Raw genomic sequence first — 17319 nt, forward strand, 5'->3', positions numbered from 1 at the left:
TACCATAATGTTAACTTAGCTCAAGTGTCAGAATCTTACAGGGCAATCTTACGGAACATATCAGTGTTTTTCACCCCTAAAGTGTCTTATCTTCATGTTGCAATGACATGCAGAATGGAATTATTTCGAGTTGACGCTAAAGGGATTTGGTCGATTTTCACAAAATATTGTTTTAACGTTAATTTTAGCTAACGAAGTTGTCAGGGAGTTACCGTTAGCTCACGCCAAAAACATTTAGGGATGCATAGGGTTTTTTGTTAACCCACTGTATTCTGCACAAGTCTGACGGGCAGTTGTGGAATTCATTGTGATATAATACGTGTAAGGGTAGGACTCGTACAGCATCGGAAAAGGTAAGGTCATCTGTTGAAATTGCTAGCTGCAGCAAGCTAAGGAATGGAAGGCTATGTTTTTAATGGAGTTTGATTTCAAAGCTAGCTAGCTAGCAGCTAACAAGCTAGGATAACAATTGCTAAGTTGTCAGTGAATTTACAACAGAATTACCAAATTATCTTAGAAATTACTCCACTACTCAAACACCTTTTATGCGTGTCATTGTATGTTATCGTTGGTAGCGTGAAGTTTAAAGTGACGTGTCTATATGAGACAAGTTGGGCTAGCCAGGATGTGATGGCTAACTTGGAAGTTATGGCGTAAGTTTTTGGAAGCTGACAGTCTTCGTAGGCTTGGGTGTAACTTACAGCTCCCGTTTCCTTCAGCTCACATACATTTGGTGTAGCCAGTTTAGTAACTGTTTATTTAGGACTAACTCAATTAACGTTACTTTATGCATGGTTATGTTGACAGTCTTAACAGCAAGTTAGCCACGATAATGTTATCGCTACCTTTGGCATGTCAGCCCATCACAGACCAGATTAACCAGTTTCTCTGTTTAAGTGAGAGTGGACATAGTCATTGTGACATGGCCATGGCCACTCTTTTTGTGCTTGACTGTTGACTTGACATAAGTCGTTAAAAAAAACGAAAAAAAAAAAAAACCTGTAACATTTACGTGGATGACGGCTGATGTCAGACTGTTCTGATAGGTACCACCCTCTGTGGTGGGTGGTTCTCTTCTGAAATATGTTGGTTTTCTCATCTCATTTCCAGCCCGCATGACGTGCTTGGGACCGTGTGTATGATATTTTCTTGGAAAGGGTGGAGAGATGCTCTCGCCATCGAGAAAGGAATTGGTATCCTTAAACCTTCTCGAGCAGGGAAGAGGCTATACCAATGGAAAGCAGTGGCGGCGACAGTCGTGCTGGAGAGTGAGTAACTGCCTTCCTTCCTCACCTGTACATTTACAATGACGGGGGATGAAAACATGCAAAACCTTATCAGATGCTTACTGTCACATTCATTGTTTGTAATCCCTAACTTGAACATCAGTGAAGGTTACTCATCCATAGACTAAAAATTGTTAAAGAAACAAAATAAGGTTTGTCAGGGCATGTTATTTTTCCTTTGTTTGTGTGGGTGTGGGCGGTAGATATTTGTTGCCTCTGTCTGTCAGTGTGTGAGACTTACAGGACATATTCTCATGTGTGACAAACTGATGTGTTCAACCCAGAAATGGAAGCAGCTATCACGTTTACAGCGCAGCTTGATCCTCTTCATAACAGTGTTGCTGTTGATTTGTGGCATTGCCACATACCCGTCCCTAACAGAGCACTGGAAAGGTGCGTATGTGAAGAATTATCATAAAGTCGCTAAGACATAAAGTCAACACATGACAACTCCTGTATTTGCTAAGTTCACGCTCGTCGTGTTGCATAATGTGATTTCCCCTGCATCTCGTCCTGTTGTCAGGGTTCTCAGACAGAGCTTTGAGGGAGGAAGAAGAGCCGAAGAAGGACAGTGACCTGAAGCCTTTTGCCCAGGAGCTTCCGAAACCGCCCGGGCTCATTCTGCCAGAGCCACCGTCTGAGGTCAGTTTGACACGGCTTATGAATGTTGCAGGAGATGGCGGGAGCCTACATTTCAGCCTGGCCTTCTTCTTCTCAGACTACGGGGGCGGAGACGCGTCTCAGTGTTACTAATGTCGGCTCTCCGTCTGCCGCTCTCCCGCCTCACATACCCCCCCTCCCCCCTCCCCCCTCTCTCTGTCACCTGTTTGACTTTCAGAGGAAGGCGTCCCACAAGCGGGGCCCGCCGCTGCTCCAGAACCGCCAGCAGAAGAAGGGGAATGCGTCGTCGGTCCTGCTGGCAGAAGGCAAACCCGAGCCAAAGAACCCAGAGAAGGAGGATGGGAAACCAGTTGTAAGGTGAGACTGTCTGCTCCCGTGAAAATGTATGCGTACTCTTGAGTGCTGTTCCATTCGGGTTCAAGAAACACTGCCTTAGGGGACATGCAGTGTTTCATAAAGTGGAGGCCAGATCTAATGAACTGAAAAAGAAAAAAAAAAAAATCCCTCAGTTCGAAGGATACTTAGTTTCTCAGTAGATTCACAGCAAGTTATTGATTCCTTAGTTCAACATATGAGATGCTTATGAAGAATTCTGATGCTCAGTTCTAATAAAGGTTAAGAGTATAACACGTCGTTTTCATCTCGTCTGGCAGTTGGCGCGGAGCCATGATTGAAGCGGACCAAGCGACCGATCCTGCTGCTAGGGAGAACAAGGACAAGGCTGAGGCTGAGGCTGAAGTGGAGAACACATCCCTCTTGGAACCAGGTCAGTCTTGCTTACAGCTCACACCTTAATGAAAAAGGACATGTTTTGAGAAAAAAAAAAGCAAGTTTCAGGATTAATAAACGGGAAAACACTAAGGGATGGTGACAGGTAGCTGCTCCCAGTAGAGCTTCTACTTCAAGGTTTCGCTGACCAGAACAGTGTCTCATTGGGGCGAAGGAGTCCTAGACTCTCATTGGTTAAGTTTAATTGCACTATGGATCTTTTCACTACCTTGAGGCAGTGTCTCCTGAGACATGCCTCTTCCTGTATCACTGCTTGCAACTGTGCTCTACCATAAAAGATTCAGAGGTATGAAGGCTAAGGTGGCTGTAAAAAGCACTAGTTTGATGAAGAATGTTGATTGTCTTATTGCTAGTCTACTGCTTATGCAGTATTTAACTCCTAGCCGGATCTCACTTTGGGCTTTTTTTTGTGTTACAATGTGTAGTTTGTGTGATGATGGAGATATTAAGCCAAAGGGTTGATTCCTAGATTACAGATAGACTTAAATTAAAGTGTAACTGCACCCTTATATATGTTTTTTGAGCTGTTGATTGATTACTCACAAGTGGTGACCTACACTATTACCAGGGTTAATATTGACAAAAATCGTGTTTCCTGAGAAAAGTAACATTTCGTATGATTTTGTATTGGAGATATAGCTCTCCGCGCCCTCTACAGGTTGAAACATGCCATGGCATTTTGGTCCAAAATGCTATTGAAATGCTGACGTAGTCCTGCACTTTTCTGCCGAGACTACGTCACTGGGTCGTTACAAATTACTGTAGGAATAAAACGCCCCAACACCTGCTGCCCTGATTAGCCTACCTGTGATAAGCCATATCTGCAGCACTCATTCCCAGATTGACACGAAATCACCATGGTTGATTAGCTGCAGCAGTACTGCACTACCTTCCAAATTTCAGAACGTCCTGCCCATTTTGAAAGCCTTTTTCAGAAATGTGAAGTGCGTGGGGTTATGGGGTGAAGTTACACTTTAAATCTACACCCTAGTTCCTTTCACGCCTTTCAGTTTGCATGGAGTCTTTACATGAAAATATATTGTTTGTGATGGATTTATTTTGTGTACTTTTCTTCGATCTTTCCCGGAATATTTTCAGATATTTTCAATGTTTTCAGACAGGTTTTATTAACAGCATAATGAGAGGATTCTGTGTCTTATGACAGAATTCACATATTGTGATGGACCTTGCCCAGTGCAGGGTTCAACTCACACAATACCCGCAGCCTGTGTTTGTCAGGAGATGTCTAGAAGTCAAGTTTACCACAGTTCCAATAGGAGCACAAACAATCCCCATTGTTTCCCATCTCCCTTTTATTTCTACACTGGGCTTTAGTCATAGGCTACAAATTCATTGCACTGTGAACAGTCGGTGAACGGTGACAACCTCAGGGTTTTACCATCAAATTAAATTGTTTTGTTAAAATGTCAAGCTTTACTTTAGTTCAGCCGCTTGTCCTGTGGGTTTGTGGTGTAACTGTGTTATTAATAGAGCTGAATGTGTCCTGCATTTCCACTGGCCCCTCACTGGCTACTCTGTCTGTGTTTCAGAGTCAGTCCGACTGGAGGCAGTGAGGGAGGCCTTTAGGCATGCCTGGAAGGGATACAAAGAGTTTGCCTGGGGCCATGACGAGCTGAAGCCACTCTCCAAGACATACGGAGAGTGGTTTGGCCTTGGCTTGACCCTGATCGACTCACTGGACACTATGTGGATCTTGGACCTAAAAGAAGGTAACAAAACAGCGTGTCCCAAAATTGTTACTTGAATTGCCAGTTAGATTGGCAGGGTAGGATGCCAGTTATCTCAGGCAGGATGTCGATTTTCTTACTCCTGTTTACTGAATGGCTGCGCAAGAAAGGAAATGACGGTTGTTTTTGGTGAGGAAAGTGAAAGTTATTTTTGGCATGAAAGCCTTTTTTTGTCTGCTTCTTCTCGTAGAATTTGAAGAAGCTAAGAAGTGGATTGCTTCGGAGCTTTCCTTCAACAAGAATGTGGACGTTAATCTGTTTGAGAGCACCATCCGCATCCTGGGAGGCCTGCTCAGCACGCACCATCTGACGGGCGACGCGCTGTTCCTTGAAAAAGCTGTGAGTCAGGAGGCAGCCAAGTGCCATCACTGTTCCCTCCACTCCCGTGTCTGTGTCACATGTTGTTAAGAGTGAGACAGGGATTTAGATGGGTCTGCAGCAAACTTTTAGGGCAAGGAACAAGGGTAGGAAAGTTTGTCTTCCTGTGGGAAAAATATACAGATGTAAAGACATAAAAAAAAAAAAAAAATGAAGACGTGTATTATAGAGACCTTGTTTCTGCCATAACCCCTTTACAGATTGACATTGGAACCAGGTTGATGCCAGCATTCAACACACCTTCCAAAATTCCATATTCGGATGTGAACATCGGGGCAGGAACAGCCCACCCTCCCCGCTGGACATCTGATAGCACGGTTGCCGAGGTGACCAGCATCCAGCTGGAGTTCAGGGAATTGAGTCACGTCACCCAGGATCCGCGATACCAGGTAGAGTGTGTAATGGATGTTATTCCTAAACTCGTCTCAGCCTTTTGTCTTCAGTGCCTGCCAGGCAAATGTTGATTTATTGGACAAGGTTACAGTTGAGTGAAAGTCCCATAATGCAATTTGCCATTTGTTGACTAAAGCATCGAATTATTGAAATACTGTAGGAGTGTTAAATGTCAAACAAAAGAAGTGTATCTAATTCTTGAGCAGTTAAAACTATTATTATGAAGAAATGTGATATAACTCCCATGTTGCTGGTTTGTATGCTATGTAAATGTTCCCTCACTCTACAGCTCAAGCTGATGTGTGGTGAGTGCTCTGGTTCATAATGGCAGCCATGCATCACCCAGGTGGTTTTTACACATTGGTGGTAGATTAGTAAGGTTCCTCCATCACTGTGAAGTGCTTTGGGCACCTTGAAAAGCACTGTGTAAATGATACCTGTTGTTGTTTTTGATGCTATTGTTGATGCTGTTGTTGTTGTTGTGTTGCACTGCCAGATGGCTGTGAACGAGGTCATGAAGCGGGTGCACAAGCTGGAGGGCAAGCAGGACGGCCTGGTGCCCATGTTCATCAACACCAACAACGGGCAGTTCACGCACCTGGGTGTGTTCACGCTGGGCGCCCGCGCCGACAGCTACTACGAGTACCTGCTCAAGCAGTGGATCCAGGGCGGCAAGAAGGAGACCGAGTAAGTCCAAACAAAGCCGCTCGCCATTTCATCCAGCACGGCGTTTAGTCTCCCCACCACCCGCCCCCCCCGTCAGCTTACAGCGCGTCTCTTAGCTCGAGGTGACGGCGCCTCGTTTTTGCGAAGCGTCTCCTCGCCTGTGCTCTTGCGAATGCGGCCTCCCCGCCACGCGCTGAGTGATCTGTCTGAAAGCATCGGGCAGAGTGGCAGCCATGGTTACATGGTCGCACACGTCTGCCTGGGTGAGATGCATTGGCTGGGTATATTAGGGCGAGCTGTAGAGGCTCAGACTGGGGTGTGAAATGAATGGCACACAGCAGCGCGCTGGTGAGGGCTCTAATTGTTATTGAGCGTCTGAAATCCTATCACTGTGTTTGATGTCCTTCTGCTTGCTCTCCCTGCAATTTAGTCTCATCAGATTGGATACGGTCTGCAGACTATTTGTCAGGCTTTCATCTTGCCGCAGCTGCCATCATCCTGTCTGCTATTTTCTTTGGCATTTTTCACCATTTGTCCACTTTGTTGCCGCCCGCTTCTCTGTGGCTTTTAACTATGTCTAGCCGTCAGCATGCTGCATTGCTTCATCTCCTTAGACATTAAAAATAGGAATGCCTCTGAAAGGACTGCTGCAGACAGTTGCGTTGCATTCTGGCAGTCATGCTAGGCTTTACAGTACGTTTTCATTTTGAGCAAGTAGGCCTACTTAGATTATTTCCTACGTTTCTTGTATTCTTGTTCATTCATTTTAATATATGCTTATTTTTCATTCTGTTGCCCTACACTTGTAAGGGTAAGTGAAAGGCATACTGCTTTTCGTGTGCCATAATTGCCTGTGCTTGTGCTAATTTAAAAGCACTTTGAATGACCATTGTGTATGATACTGTGCTATACAAATAAATTTGACTTTGTCCCTGTAGGCTGCTGGAGGACTACCTGCAGGCGATGGAGGGGGTGAAGAAGCACCTGCTGGGCCACTCCTCTCCCTCTGGCCTCGCCTTCGTCGGGGAACTCTCCCACGGCCACTTCAGCTCCAAAATGGTTGGTCAGGAGTCCTGCGAAGCTCTCCTTTGACATTCAGAATTTTCACAGCCAGGGATGTTTGTTGCCAATGTTAAATATCATCATTGATTTTTCCGGCTTTTCATTGATTTTTCTGACTCTCTCTCTCTCTCTCTCTCTCTTGTTTGGGGAAAAATTATGCATGAGTGAGGGAGGTAATTGTCTCCATAAATGTCTCTGGATAGCTTGTATTTAATTGATGGTAGAAAGTTAACTGATTGCTGTTCTCTGTTTTCCATCTCTCTCTCTCTCTCTCTCTCTCTCTCTCCATCTCTCTTTGTCTCTCTCTCTCTCTCTCTCCATCTCTCTTTGTCTCCATCTCTCTTTCTCTCTCTCTCTCTCCCTCCATCAGGACCATCTTGTGTGCTTTCTGCCGGGCACACTGGCTCTGGGCCACCACCACGGCCTGCCGGCGGAGCACCTGGAGCTGGCCAAGCAGCTGATGGAGGGCTGCTACCAGATGTACGTCCAGATGGAGACGGGCCTCAGCCCCGAGATCGTCCACTTCAACACTCACCAAGGCAGCACGTCGGACATCGACGTGAAGGTAGAGACTTTCATTTCGTTCATAGCTACATTTGTCGTCCACAACTTTATTTTTCATTCGGTCTAAATACGTTTACAGTATAGTGAGGGTTCTCTAAATAATAAGTTTACAATATAGTGAGGGTTTTCATACTTTTGTTTTTGGGAAACATACTTTTCTTTGACAGTGCTAGAGAAGTGTCAAGTCAGTCTCATGTAGAGTGCAGCATGAGGGTAATGTGTTGCCCTGCTGTAAGGTTGTTCTGTGTGTGCTTCTTCATTAGCTTGCAGACAGACATAACCTCTTGCGGCCTGAGACGGTGGAGAGCCTCTTCTACCTGTACAGGTTCACCAAGGACAGGAAGTACCAGAGATGGGGATGGGAAATCCTCCAGAACTTCAACAAGTACACAAGAGTGAGTTCAACATCGAATTGACTTCACAACTTGAGAAACTTTTCTTTGTGTTCTTGCACCAGACATGTTGAATGTTCAGTTCTAACAGCAAGTGTTTAGGCATTTGTTTAAAAAAACTAGTGACAAATGGCGTTTTAATCAGAAGATTTTCTTTGGCTGTCCCATCAAGGTTCCCACAGGTGGCTACACTTCCATAAACAACGTCCGCGATCCCGAGTACCCAAGTCCGCGGGACAAGATGGAGAGCTTCTTCCTGGGAGAGACGCTCAAGTACCTCTACCTGCTGTTCTCCGACAACCCTGACCTCATCAGCCTGGACAAATACGTCTTCAACACCGAGGCTCACCCACTGCCCATCTGGCCTCAGGAGGCGGGCGAGGCCGTGTGACGCGCGGTGGGGAGGGGTCCTTTAAACTCTCACACACCTCAATCTCAGGGCTCAGACTGCTCCTCTGTTTTGCTTCAGTTTCCTTTTGATACCCTTGTTGTGAAACTGTAGTCTCTGACAAGGTATATTGCCCCCCCCCCCCCCCCCCCCCTCTCTCTCTCTGGGATTAATTCCTCATGTAATAGATGGAGTTTAAAAAAAAAAAAAAAAAGAATACTGAGGAAACGATTGTACTTCAACTGGTTCTAAGTGCTACGTTCACCTGTGGATGCTTGCGTGTTGTGTCACGCTGTGGTCTGTGATTTCTCCTGTTTTTATTGGGCCTGACTGAGAAGCGGTAGCTAAAAGCAACAGATTGCAATTCCTCCTCTTCCCCGTAGAGGTGATCCAAGTGCATCAGGCTAGTGGCAGAGTAGAAGAGTCATGAAGTTCCTTGAGGTGTCGGCCAGATAGAAAGCTGACTCAATCACTATACCTTACAGCTTTTCATCTTCAATACATGGGCTCAGACTTAAAACATAGTAAGCCAAATGTATTCTTTCTTCTTTTTTTTACTGTGAATCTGTCATGTTTTCTACAAAGTCTATATGCACCAGTTAAGCATCAATCATGAGGGATTTGCTGCTATCTTATTTGTGTGAACCTAAATGTGCTCTCTGTTGTTGTCTGTCCGTGTATTTGTTTTTGTCTGTTTATCCATCTAATGGTGTAGCGACCATTTGTGATATTTTGTTTTAGAACACAATATTGATTTTTACATTCCGCAATGCAGTTGATTTGATTGTGACAGACCTATTTATTTCTGTTATGAATTAGTAGTGAATTGAGTAATGTATTTCACCCTCACTGCCATTCCTGTGATTACTTAAACTCAATACAGGTGCCGTTGTGATATGTTTATGTATATCGAATCATAGCTATTATTTCCCCCACAATTACTACTTTTTAGTGACCATATCAACCTAAGAGTTCTATTTCCTTTATGATTGTCTTCTCTGTACAGCGTGCAGGGAGTATCATTTGCTTTCTTTCTGTATTGTGTGATTTAAATGTGGTGTAGTTTTTAAAAAGGGGGGGCCAAAGCGTGTTGCTTTACTGGAATTTAGAATTTCAGCATTGAGGTTCTTACGAGATGAGGACTGGAGAAATAATGTCAGTCACCAAAACCATTCACAGCACATTCTTGAGTTTCTTTTTCAAGGTGGTGAGATTTTCATTTAATAGGGTTGTTTGTTTTTGAATGTTTAATCTTATATGTTAACTATTTGATGGATTTTAAAGATATAAAAATGGGAATCAGGTTTACATACGTATACAACATTATGTGGCTCTTAAGCTGTCCCCGGAGTATGATTTATGATGTTTAATTTATTTCAGCTGGAGCTGTACAAGGCTAAGATACTCAACCATATCCACATCCCCCATGACTGATATAAGAACCTGTTACACTTGTGCCTTTCACACAATTCTAAGCAGCATTGGATGATGATCCATATGGGAACCATTGTTAAAAGTTGTGTGTATATTTTGACTGTGTTAAAAAAAAATGTTGTGACTGCTTGTAGAGTTTATCAAAACAGACAGATTTATGAATTGTTTGGTATAAATATTCAGGGTGGGACACAAAACCTTACGAGTCCAGACAGGCATTGTGAACTGAAGGAGATATCCAGTTTGGAACAACCACAAGTACGGATAGAAGTATTTTTCTAATCCACTGATTGCCACTGATATGATATAATAGATTTGACGCAAACATATGTCAAAACGTCTCCCTTGGGTATACTTTTGAATGTTGGAATCACTGTGCTTTTTTTACTGTTTGATACATCGAGACAAACAATTTAAAACATACATATTTAAGGGCTTCTTGTCTGCCTTCTCTCTGGCTACATTCAAGATGAATTTGTGTACGAGTCTAACGAGTATACTTTTCATCAGTCAGAAACCAGATGTGCCCGGACCTTGTTTGTTTTCAAATGATTGCCAGATAATTCATTTGTTGAAAGAGGACCTAAAGGAAGAAACATTTCTCTCTCTGAGCTGTAATGTCTGCCAGAGAAATAGTTTCCCTCATATCGTAAATAATGTAATTTGGTAACTTTATAATGAGGTTTGTGCCTCTGGGAAAAAGAGTTTGGTGTCTTGTATTTTTATGCCATGAGCTTTGTATGATGAAGTTGTGTACATATCTAATGTTTAATGTCAAGAAGTTAATAAAAATGAACCCTTACACTGGTGTTGTTTCTTAAAATTGGGATCTGCGTTTACAGTAATTTCCAGACTATTAACCAGGGTTTCTACATTGATTTTACACAAATGTCTTCATTTGAGGTAAATATACAGGGGAAAGCTATACATGAGAATGCTTCCTTTTCTTTGTTCCTCTGTGTGCTGTTACTACATGGGCTTGGTTTCTTAATTGAAATAAAACACTGTCCTGTACACAATGCATCTAATGCAGTCATCTGGGTTGCTCTCTTAGTTTTCTGTTAGTCAAATCTGGCCTACAGTATCTGCACACAATACTTTGCTTTAAGGCCTTTTGTGTCAAGAAGAGTAGCAACCCTAAGCTTTTCCTCCTTTTTACCAATTATAATAACTTCAGATTTTTCTTTGTTAATCAGAAGAAAGTGTGATAGTGGATCTGAAGTTTGTATTCACCTTTGGATTGTTTCTGCTCTCTGTTTGTCGGTGGCACTCCTGAATTTCAGTAGAGCAATGTGATCCATTGTATTTGCCATTTTCGATTAAAATTATCCAGTGAATCAGCTATGAACTAAGAATATTAATTAATAGGTTTTTGCTGCTTAAGAACTCCTGAATATGGAGGAGTAGGGGATGGAGGTGACTTTTGCCTCTACGGGTGAAGGTATCAGACTAGAAAGAGACAGCGTCCTCCTTATCATGTTTTTGTGACATTCCAGTGGACATGCTTTGGGCATTGCTAAGCGGGCTGTTTGTTCCTTCAACTTTCTCATTTCAGCAGAGGCAGCTAGCCTAGTACACCTGCTGGGTGCTTATCAGAGGGTCCCCACAGTGGACTGGGTTTCAGCTTGTGCAGGTGAGTGTTTTGGTTTAGCAGAGCTGCTGATGTCATCGACTTGTTGAGTCTATACAGCTACTGAGCACTTACGATATCAGAGGGTCGGCTCAAGGTTGGCAGAAAAAAAGGTTGAGTGAAGAGAGAAGCAATAGATTTTGGCCCCAATCCAACTGAGGTCTGATATTTGGTCTGAAAAGAGTGTTTTGGTGGTCTGGTAAATACAAGACTTCACTCCCTGGGAGTGGACCACTGATGAAAATTGGTATTCCAAGCTCATATACAGTAGGAGAGAAGAAAAAGTTATTTTTAGACATCATTTTTTTGGATCTGGCACCTGGCCTGTGCCTCCACTCTTTACTCATATTTGTTTAATCGGTGCTGCAGTGATATCAGCCTGTCAGGATACATCCTGCATTTCCAGTTGCTCACTTCAGGAGATATCTCTTGTAGTCCACCCGTCTTTGATGGAAGGGCATCGATCTTTGATTCCAAAGTAGAAATTGTTCTGAAGTTTAACTGTTCTGGCTCTAGCTCTTGCCAGTTGACTTAGCTGGCTTCTAAAATTGTCTTATTTTAAATTTAACTACTAAAGTTCCGGGTTGAATGAAAGGTTTCACTATCTTTGTTATCGAAGTTGAAAAAAAAATAACAGAGTGGAAATTGCAAAAATGTACATGATGAGAGTAAAACATTAAAACCTAAGCTCCGAAATTTACCTCAGAAAAAGGTAAAAATAATGTGTGAGAATAATAAGCTAAATTAAAAATATGTTTTATTAGGAAGAAAAAACATTCACAAAAAAGAATCAATCAAAGCTTAAGGACAAGCACTTCATTCACAACCTCTGAAATCCACGTTACTCTTCCATTACAATTTAAGGCCCCGGTATTTTTTCCTCTCCATTTTTACCCACTGGGAGATGATCTCAGATTCCTTTTTACGGGCTTGGATCACACAGTCAGGGTCCGCTGGATTGGATCCTCTGAAAATAAAAAACACAGTGTTTGTTCAGAGCAAAGTCAATAGGACTGACACTCAAACCTCAGATAAAGCAACAACAGCTGGTCTTCTTTAGTGACTTCTCTTCAAATAACAAAACACCAAAATGATACATACCGCAAGTCCAGATGATGAGCTCCTTCAGGTATGTTGATTGCAATCAGGGATGAGCTCAACGATTTTCTAACCTTCAGTGCAAAAGAACATTTTGGTAAGGTTTGTAGTGTTAACAAACCTTACCAAAGATTAACAAACTTAATATTATGAACTTAATGTGCATGCCTTAGAATTCATTATGTTTAAATGTAAGTTAAATGTTTACCCCTCCATTTGCCCAAGGATCCAGATCCCCATTGGAAAAGATGATATTGCTGGCAGTTGACAAGGCTGTCGAGGTAACAGATCAGTGTAACAGGTTATTTGTTATGCTGAGTATTAAGTGCACGCCCCTTCTGATGTGCCTCACAGGAAACCACAGTTAGGGCGTACTCACTCAATGCCATCTGTGCCCGGCCCGCGTATGTTTCGTTTAACCAGTGTGATGGCTCTGTGCCATACGGGTCCGCTTCAGAAGGTGGACTTGGGCACGGTACAGTTGGGCTCATGATCGCGCCTATGCAAAGATTCTAGAGCACAGCAGCTCAACCGTACCTGGGGTACAGTTTGATAGCATGCACTGCAGTGTGAGTGCGGCCCAAGAATGGGAGAGAACCGTACTCTGGCACGGTACAAGCGAACAGTGTGAGTATTTCTTTTCATATTTATTATATAGGAAAGTATTAAAAGTAACAGAGTTACAGTTTAAAACGGGCCCGACTCAGTGAGAAGCTGATTTCCAGCAGGAGTATGCCCTAAGTATGGTTGAAACAGACAGCTGTTGCATCAGATACTCACCATCACCCCAGAACTGAGTCTTCAACCAGCCAGGGCGTGGCACCACAGCCCACTTCTTGGCACAGTACTGCTCTCTCTGCTTTTGGGTGAAGGGCATGGGAGGGAACATGTCGGACACACCGTTACTCTCAAAGCACATCTCAATCTCGGTGCAGGCCTAAACAAAGAGAGAGAGAGGACACAGAGAGACATGACAGACATGAGACATGAGGCGTTTCACTGAATGTGTTTTCCACAGAACACTGAGAATAAATGTGAAGCCAATTGGGAGATGTTCCCCCAGGAAACTTCTGTCAGTACCTATGCAACAGTATATATTTTATTCATAAATTCATTCCAAATCTGTCCAACCATCACACCCAGAGTTATTATCACATACAGTAGATATGCGTGGACAGACGTCTGGAACGGCACACAAACACATGGATGGAATTGGGTTCTCACTTGATAGTCCCAAGCCAAACTGTCAAAACCAAGACCACAGCCCGTGGGATCAGCACATTGGATATAGAGATTGTAGATATCAAGGCAGGGCAGAGTTCCAGTAGAGTTGTACACGATACCTGTGAAAACAAGGGTTCATAAGAGTTAAAATGATGAATCTGAGAGAAATGTATTGGATACATGATGCAAAAAGCTTAAAAAATGACCAGATCCTCTGATTACATCACAAGCGCTGAATTTTAAGCATTATACAAAGCATTCCCCTTGAGTCAGCGAGCAACTTCCTTTTTATGACTTGTATGCTTGCTGACATGTCCTCACTATACCTACCAACAGTTTCTCTAAGTGCAGTCATCAAGTCATCCCCTTTCAACATGGTGTCACAGGCCACCTGCAAAATATAAGATGGCGGCAGATCTGGGTCAATGTGAGAAATGCCTGGGCTGTAATAATGATCATACTGTACATTGTGGTAGCAAGACACTTGAGGAAAAAGATCCCCCACCTTGACAGGAAATGGTGGCATGCTGCTCATGAAGGAAGTCTTGTAGGGGTAGTCAAGCATGGCCATGAGGGTGAATGCGTTGCGGAGGAGGCCGTTCAGTTGATAGATGTCCGCTGCAGACGATGGAGTCTTGCACAAGCTGAACTCAGACTGGATCCGGGCGTAGTCTGTGAATTTTTAGAAACACAAACCGGCATGACTTTATGGATCACGGTGCTTCTACAGATGCCACTTTTGTTCTTACTGCTCCTATACACCCATCGACAATATCCGTCATGTGAAGCCATATTCAGCCTACAGTATGTTACTAATCCAGCTGTTTTAAGCATTTCATTTTGTTGATTGCTTCTTCATGCTTATTAATGGATTCTTGTCCTGGAGGCCAGTACATCTAGAAGAACTACACTGTCTTGTAGGTTGTACATTCACATGTATTAATCTAGTAGATGTGTCTATCTAAAGCGACTTACATATGTCAATTATATTACAAGAGTGATTGTCCCAGGAGCAACCTTAAGTGCCTTGCTGAAGGGCACAGCTTTTCAGGCTACTGCATGCTAGCCCAGCTCCTAAACCACTACACCACCACCCCATAGTACACATCTCCTGAATCACTGAGCTTATTCGAGTGGAGACAGGTGAATACCTTCGTGCTGGGCCAAGGCCTGCAGCTTCTGGAAGGCTCCTTGCACTGCCTCCCGGCAGGCTGGTTTGTAATTCTCAAAATCCTTCACAAAGACAAAAACAAGTTAGCGACAACTGCAGCCTTCCCTCTGACAGACAGCTGGCTTCCACAGCTTTTACGCTCCAAGCATACTGTAGCTCCCTTCTACAGTATGTCACAAGCTCAGAACTTACTGCAGTGACATCCCGGAAGAACTGCGCTGGGTTGCCCATGCCCGCTGTGGACAGAATGGGGGCGCTGGCTGCCAGGGCTCCGTCCACAATGTTCGGGTACCTCAGCCTCATGTACACGCTCAGCATTCCACCATAACTGTGGACAAAAAAAAAAAAAAAAAATCAATGGGGGGTGCTGTGACTCAGCAGGCTACAGCGCTCATACCATGTACAGTAGGGGTCCGAGTGCCCACGGGGACCCAGGTTCGAATCCGGCCTGTGGTCATGCACTGATCCCACCCCACCTCTCTCTCTCCCACTTGTTTCCTGTCTACCTCTTCACTGTCCTATAATAACAAAGGCAAAACATTTCACTCCAAGTGTGTACAGTGTTATTGATACAGGTGAATTACAGTGTTTTGTTGCTGAATGTTGTTAGGAGTGTAATATTTCACATTTAAGGCTTTCAGTTTCAAAGCAGATGGATTTTGCCATTGCGCATGCTTCCTTGTTATACAAGTGCCGCTGCACACCTAGACGACTCATGTTACTCGAAGTGAGATGACGTGGCTCTTACCTCCCACCAAAAACAATGACGGGACATTCCTGGGCATTCAGCTCTTTCTTAAGCTGAGTGATCATCACTGCAAAGTCTGCCAGGGCCTGCTCTACCGTCAGAAGTCCCACCTCAGGGATGTGGAAGGAGTCATTGCCAAAGGGAAGTGATTTACCATAGTACCTCTACAACAAAGACAGAGTTTATTGGTCAAAACCATGCCTCCCTCATCTGGATGAAACAAATTCTACTAACTAACTTCAGTTGACTAACTGGTCAACTGAATTGGTGAGCAAAGTCATGTGAGGTAAAAGGCACCGTCCAAGCCAGTCTGGCTATTACCATACTAAGCTCAGTCTTTTAAGATTGAATATTAGTCTGGGGAGTCTGCATTTTACTTCTACTGCACAAGAAGCGTGATCAATGGGCATAGTTCAAATAACTCTGTACGCTTTTGGATAGTCCTTCAACCAATCAGACCAATGATCCGGGTGTGCCTTTTGGATAAGCTAGTTTGTGATTGGACCCCAGAAGATGTGGACAGGAATATATAGATGTGCAGGTTTCCAGCCTGAGCTGCAGGGCGAAATCCAAATTGCCGGCAGATCAGGCAGGTATTGCCCAACCTACGTCCAAGCATGTCTGCTAATACATCTTTCAGTTCAGTTACTTCCTTCATCTGTGTCACAGTCACAAGTCATGCATGGTACAGGGTGATCACATGTGAGGGCAGATTCTTACATGTTCAGCAAATATCACCAATGCTCCTTCCTTCTCAGCCAACTCTATTATAAAGCCAGAATTTAAGGCAAATGCCCAGATGTTTCCTTCATTGCCAGTGTAGAAAAATATGGGTCCACCTTTCTTCCAGTACTGATCTACAAGAAAATAAGACACAAAGGATGGTTTCAGCAATACTGATTTTTAAATGAACATGTTTGCCAGACTCGACTGAAATAGAAGTTCACTCACCTGTGATGAGGTATCTCTGAAGATAAGTGCCATTTCCAACAGAATTATAATTGAAATGGTCCAAAATTTGAGAAAAGTATTTCTCTTTAAACTCAGGTTTGGGATCAGTGAACTCCACCACCTTGCAAACGAAAAACAGCAACACAACTAAATTCAGTTCAACTGTGACAACTCTGATATTTAGAGACATGTAGAGTCCAGTGTTGTAGGTTAAATGCTAGGAGGCACTGTCGATTGAATTCAAAATGCTTGCAATTAATTGCCTCTCTTTTCCCTTACTGTCTATGCTCTTTTCATTGACCTTTTGTCTGCTAACTAACTGTAGGTCCATCTGAGAGTTAGGCCACATTTACCAAAACTTTTATGATTCTTTTGATCAGACAAATGAATTCAATTGCAATGTTCAAGAAAGTGTATCTGAACGTCTTACCTTAGGGAACCCCTGAGCCTCACACAGAAATAACAAAGTCGCAACAACCCACTTCAGTACCATCTTGGCAGACTGAGCCTGCAAAGGGAACCAGAAGAAGCGACGTTCACTTCTGTACTTCTGTCATGTCATGTGAATGTTGTCACATGATTCACTTATCGTGTCTTCTTGAAAGGGTGAAGATGAATCATTGTACAATGCCAGCACTTCAATTTGTGAGAAGCGGTAGTTTGCCCCCCACAAACAAAAGGAGATATAGCCGAAATTACTATATCTTCAGTGACTTATTATTTTGGTAATTTAAGCAGTTCCGTGTAAATAGTGACGTAGCATGTCAAGATAAAAG

General features: G+C 43.4%; 2 protein-coding genes across 2 annotated transcripts; one reads left to right on the top strand and one right to left on the bottom strand.

The window, feature by feature from the left end:
• man1b1b (mannosidase, alpha, class 1B, member 1b) lies at window positions 1-10523 on the top strand. The gene is made up of 14 exons (XM_062543042.1): window positions 1-353; window positions 1111-1268; window positions 1571-1679; window positions 1810-1928; window positions 2125-2264; window positions 2561-2673; window positions 4247-4426; window positions 4635-4783; window positions 5023-5211; window positions 5712-5902; window positions 6820-6940; window positions 7314-7508; window positions 7771-7902; window positions 8072-10523. The coding sequence occupies exons 2-14, from the start codon at window positions 1167-1169 to the stop codon at window positions 8288-8290; spliced, it is 1959 nt and encodes a 652-aa protein (XP_062399026.1). The 5' UTR covers window positions 1-353; window positions 1111-1166; the 3' UTR covers window positions 8291-10523.
• A 1568-nt stretch (window positions 10524-12091) lies between these two features.
• dpp7 (dipeptidyl-peptidase 7) lies at window positions 12092-17272 on the bottom strand. The gene is made up of 13 exons (XM_062543045.1): window positions 16974-17272; window positions 16544-16664; window positions 16313-16449; window positions 15593-15756; window positions 15037-15172; window positions 14825-14906; window positions 14179-14345; window positions 14004-14064; window positions 13674-13792; window positions 13230-13386; window positions 12658-12722; window positions 12453-12523; window positions 12092-12318 (listed from the first exon to the last, which is right to left on the bottom strand). The coding sequence occupies exons 1-13, from the start codon at window positions 17034-17036 to the stop codon at window positions 12204-12206; spliced, it is 1458 nt and encodes a 485-aa protein (XP_062399029.1). The 5' UTR covers window positions 17037-17272; the 3' UTR covers window positions 12092-12203.
• Between the last annotated feature and the right edge of the window lie 47 nt (window positions 17273-17319).

The sequence above is a fragment of the Sardina pilchardus genome, chromosome 8, assembly GCF_963854185.1.
Source record: "Sardina pilchardus chromosome 8, fSarPil1.1, whole genome shotgun sequence".
Lineage (NCBI taxonomy): Eukaryota > Metazoa > Chordata > Actinopteri > Clupeiformes > Clupeidae > Sardina > Sardina pilchardus.